General features: G+C 51.1%; 1 protein-coding gene across 1 annotated transcript in view; it reads left to right on the top strand.

The window, feature by feature from the left end:
* Window positions 1–1,620: 1,620 nt before the first annotated feature.
* LOC108229311 (apoptosis regulator Bcl-2) overlaps window positions 1,621–4,856 on the top strand; it is a 7,928-nt gene continuing 4,692 nt past the window's right edge. Inside the window, exon 1 of the mRNA XM_017404979.3 lies at window positions 1,621–2,446. Coding sequence (XP_017260468.1) covers window positions 1,943–2,446 — 504 coding nt within the window. The 5' untranslated portion in view covers window positions 1,621–1,942. The remainder of the gene's footprint in view (window positions 2,447–4,856) is intronic.

The following is a 4,856-nucleotide window of genomic DNA, read 5'->3' as shown; positions in this document are numbered from 1 at the left end:
CAGATTCTGTAAAACCCAAATGAGATGAAACTTCAGGTCATTTGGTTTAAAGTGGTTTCTGCACTGAAACAGGAACCAGAACCACAGGTCTGCAGGTTCTGAGGATCCGGGGACAATCATGAAAGACTGGAACATGGAGGTTCTGATCCAGTCGGAGCAGACAGAAGTGATCTGTAGGTGAGTGGGTTTGACTGGAGCCTGACAGCTGCTGGGCTGTGCTTGTTGTTGTTGTTGTTGTTGTTGTGAAGCGGATGATGACGTCACTTTCAGCAGGTTCTGGTTCTAGGTGTACTGTCGCCTTAACGGCACCCCATAACAACACGCTCACACGCACGCGCACTCACGCCTGCGCTCTACATACATGACCCATGTCCCCGTCACACGATGACGTCACACACTCTGTCCTGTGCGCGTGTCCTCACCCTGTCCCGCAGTCTATCACGCACGGGGGCAGCTGCGCGGACATGTTGCTGCGGTCCTGGCCCGGCTCGGTCCGGCTCGGTCCACAAAGCGCGCTCCCTGCTCGGTGCTGTCGGAGAGCAGAGGCGTCCTGTCTGAGCGCGCGTGCGTGTGTGAGAGCAGGAGCAGTTCCGGGTCGGAGGGAACCACAGCTGACAGAACCAGAACAGAAACCCCCTCCGTGATGCGTTCAGGTGCTGTCAGCTGCGTCGTAAATCTGAGAGAACAGAAATAAATGTATTTATTAAAGAACTGAACAGAAGGAGCTCCTGCAGCTTTACCTGTTTGTGGCTCTCTGAGCTCCAGAGGTCAAAGGTCAGCAAGGTGTGGACCCAGAACCAGCCTGACCCTGTTCTTATCAAAACCAGGATCAGATCCAGGACCTGATCCCGAACCTGAGGTGGTCCAGTCATAGGTCTTCAGGTTCTGGATCAAGGTTCTGGACCCGAAGCTGAGGTGGTCCAGTCACAGGTCTTCAGGTTCTGGACCCAGGACCTGATCCCGAACCTGAGGTGGTCCAGTCATAGGTCTTCAGGTTCTGGATCAAGGTTCTGGACCCGAAGCTGAGGTGGTCCAGTCACAGGCCTTCAGGTTCTGGACCCAGGACCTGATCCCGAACCTGAGGTGGTCCAGTCACAGGCCTTCAGGTTCTGGACCCAGGACCTGATCCCGAACCTGAGGTGGTCCAGTCACAGGTCTTCAGGTTCTGGACCCAGGACCTGATCCCGAACCTGAGGTGGTCCAGTCACAGGCCTTCAGGTTCTGGACCCAGGACCTGATCCCGAACCTGAGGTGACCTGATCCAGAACCTGAGGTGGTCCAGTCACAGGTCTTCAGGTTCTGGATCCAGGTTCTGGACCTGAAGCTGTGACTGAAGTGGACCAGCAGGGGGCAGCAAACACACACCAGCTGGTCCTGGTCTTGATCCTGGTCTGGTACCAGAGCCGGTACCGAACCCGACCTCTGCATCTGTTGAACACCAGAGCTTTCAGCTCACATGCGCGCGCACAGTGAGGCGGGAGCGCGCGCGCGGAGCGGCAGAGCCTTCATCATCTTGCAGCTCCTCATCCTCAGCTCTGCTGAGGGGAATCCCGGCGGAGGGGGGCGGGGCCTGAGCGCGCGTGTGTTTGTGTGCAGCACGTGGAACCTCAGACAGACCCGGACTGGCACTCAGGGTGGTCCTGCTCCTTCAGCTCTCGCGTGCGCGTGTCTCTCCACGCTCCTATTGATTACTGATCGGCAGCTGCTCGTGCCCGCGCGCGCCCATGTGTTCTCGTTGTGGGAGGAGCCACCATCTACAGACCGGAACTATGACCGGATGTGCTGATGACTTTCACTTTTAACTGGAAACTTCTACTTTGATTAATTTGAAGGATTTTTACATCACTTCCGGGAAGAACAGCTTGATTAGAGTCAGCTGACCTGCTGACGTAATCAGGTGGAGGAATGACGTAACTACCAGGTGTGACATCAACAGGGGGTGATGCCGGACTCCTACAGTAGCCATGACGTAGTGGAGGGTTTCCTGTGCTACAATCTGCTCAGTGGGGGCATGGCCTGGCGTTTCTACAGGGATGTCTCAGCACTGTTACCATGGAGATCTGAGCCAGCAATGGTGACTCATGGAGGCGTGGCCCCAGGCTACCTGCAGCAGGCCCCGCCCCGCCTGCTGGCGGCACTGCAGAGCGCCTGCCATGAGCTGGAGGGGCGTTACCAGGGCGACCTGTATGCCCAGGTGGTGGCGCTGCAGCGTGGGGAAGGAGGAGGAGCGGTGTGGCGGTGGCGCCTGAAGACCGTCACGGACGAGTTGTTCAGGGACGGCATGAACTGGGGACGTGTCGTGGTCATGATGGCGCTGGGCGGAGCCCTGAGCAGGGAGGCGGTCCGGACAGGTGAGACGGATCAGGTGGACGTCATCGCAGACTGGCTGGAGGAGAGTCTGGACTCTCCGAGGCTCCGGAGATGGATGGGAGACAACGGAGGATGGGTAGGAGCAAGGATCCTCCTTTATTCTCCTGTCTGCTTTCCTTGTTTCCTTTGTCCTTGTTTCCTAGGCTCCTTCTCTACCTGTCTCCTTTCCTTATTTCCTTCTCTACCTGTCTCATTTCCTTATCTCCTTCTCTTCCTGTCTCATTTCCTTGTTTCCTTCTCTACCTGTCTCATTTCCTTGTCTCCTTCTCTTCCTGTCTCATTTCCTTGTTTCCTTCTCTACCTGTCTCATTTCCTTTTTTCCTTCTCTACCTGTCTCATTTCCTTGTCTCCTTCTCTTCCTGTCTCATTTCCTTGTTTCCTTCTCTACCTGTCTCATTTCCTTGTCTCCTTCTCTTCCTGTTCCATTTCCTTGTCTCCTTCTCTACCTGTCTCCTTTCCTTGTCTCCTTCTCTACCTGTCTCATTTCCTTGTCTCCTTATCTTCCTGTCTCATTTCCTTGTCTCCTTCTCTACCTGTCTCCTTCTCTTGTCTCCTTCCCTTGGCTCCTTGTTTACCCTTCCCCTTAGTAGTTTTTTTCCTCTTTTTTTCTTTCCTTACTTCCTTTCAGTGTTGCCTTGTCGCCTCGGTTCAAGAAGGGGTTCTTTAAAGGTTCTGTAAAGAACTTGGTTCCTCCTGAGTGTTCCAGAGTTGTTGAAGGTTTTTTGAGGTTCCTTAAAGGTTCTGTTGTAGACGCTCACACCAGGGGGTAGGGGTGTCCCTTGTCCCAGTGTCCTGTCCCTTTAAACAGAGACGTTAATGGGGACATCAGACGAAGATTTATGAGCTTCTCTAACAGAGAAACTCATCGGTTTATTTTCTAAACTGTCCTAATTGATGTCTGTGAATGTATGATGTCTTTGTTGACCACGTTTGACTGACGTGTCTTTCTGCTGATCCTGAACCAGGTTCTGATCCAAACCCTGAAGACAGGACACGTTGTCCTCACAGAGACAGACACCACCTGCACATGCAGAGTATTGTGGTTCAGATGCAAATAAGATGCAAAGTGCAGAAAATCCCTAAAACTCTGAAGAGACTCAGGGGGAACCCGTTCTGTTCTCGGAGTTTCTGAACGCTCAGTTTGGACCTAAACACGATTAAAATAAGCAACAAAAGGACGAGTTAAAGGGTTATCAGCTGCAGGGGGGGTCAAAGGTTAACGGCTCAGTGCTTCCTTCCACATAAACAGGGAAACTGTAGTTAACTCAGACTACAGATCAGCTCAGTTTGATGAAGTTAATCTGATCTTTAAATTAAAGAATGAAGCGATGGGAGAAATAAATCAGACAGATGGAGAATCTTACTGAGAACATCTGGTGACAGACCGACTGGTTGTCACAGCCTTTAAATTTACTTCAGAAATGTTCTAGTTTTTCACTTTGTTAAATCTTGGAACGTCTTCATGTGTGCTGAGGGTCTATTCGGGGTCTCTGGCTCCTGGACAGAACCGAGCTGAGGCTTTGGAGACTTTATAGGAAGTGTTGGTGGTTCTAAGGGGCATCAGCTCGGTTGGCCTTACTGCAATTATAAATCCAGAACCAGAACCTGACTGGTTGTGAGCGGCTGACAGAAACTCAGACTGATTTCAGTGAGAACACAGCAGAGAGGAGCTTTTACTTTCTATTTATACTCTGTCCTGGTGCTGTGGTTTCCTTCAGTTTTATCTGCAGCCTGATATGTGTGTGTGTGTGTGTGTGTGTGTGTGTGTGTGTGTGTGTGTGTGTGTGGTATTACCCAGAATTTTCTTTCCAGGTAAAGGTTGTGGTTGAGTTTCCGCCTTAGGCTTCAGATAAGCTAACAGTCTGTTTCTGCAGAAGTGTCTTTAACAAACAGAAAAGCTTTAGAAGGTTGACCCGAGGTGGTTTCTGGTACCTTGTACGGGTTCTGGTTCTGATGGCAGGTGTTTGACTGATCTCGGCGGGTTCTGCAGAGGTGAAGCTGTGACTCTGACTGAAGCCGGGAGCTCTAAGAATACAGGCAGTGGTGAGACGAGCTGCTTTCTTAGAAATCTGCATCAAAAGTTTCCATCATTCAACAGAAACGGAGCGCTCGACCCATGTGGTGACACGAGACACTTTGACTTTACTTTGATGTTCGATTCAAATACTCGGCTCTGCCTGCAACATTATTCTGCTGTCAGAATCAACAGGAATAAACTGAAAAAAACACATTTTAAAAGTTCCCCCCAAAAGAACAATTGTTGCTTCAAGGTTTTAGGGACAGGAGGTGGCGATGATCAGCTGATGTTTATCCAGGACCGACTCAGACTGTTGGTAACCTGACGAGTTTTATTCAGCGTTTCTTCACCTGCGTTCTGAATTACCTGTTAGTCCTGACGTGGTTCTGTTATGGTCCAGTGTTTGGTTCTGTTAAGGTCCAGTGTTTGGTTCTGTTATGGTCCAGTGTTTGGTTCTGTTATGGTCCAG

The sequence above is a fragment of the Kryptolebias marmoratus genome, unplaced genomic scaffold (genome assembly GCF_001649575.2).
Source record: "Kryptolebias marmoratus isolate JLee-2015 unplaced genomic scaffold, ASM164957v2 Scaffold126, whole genome shotgun sequence".
Lineage (NCBI taxonomy): Eukaryota > Metazoa > Chordata > Actinopteri > Cyprinodontiformes > Rivulidae > Kryptolebias > Kryptolebias marmoratus.
The sequence above is the reverse complement of the archived record's forward strand: the minus strand, read 5'-3'. Positions and strand labels throughout refer to the sequence as shown.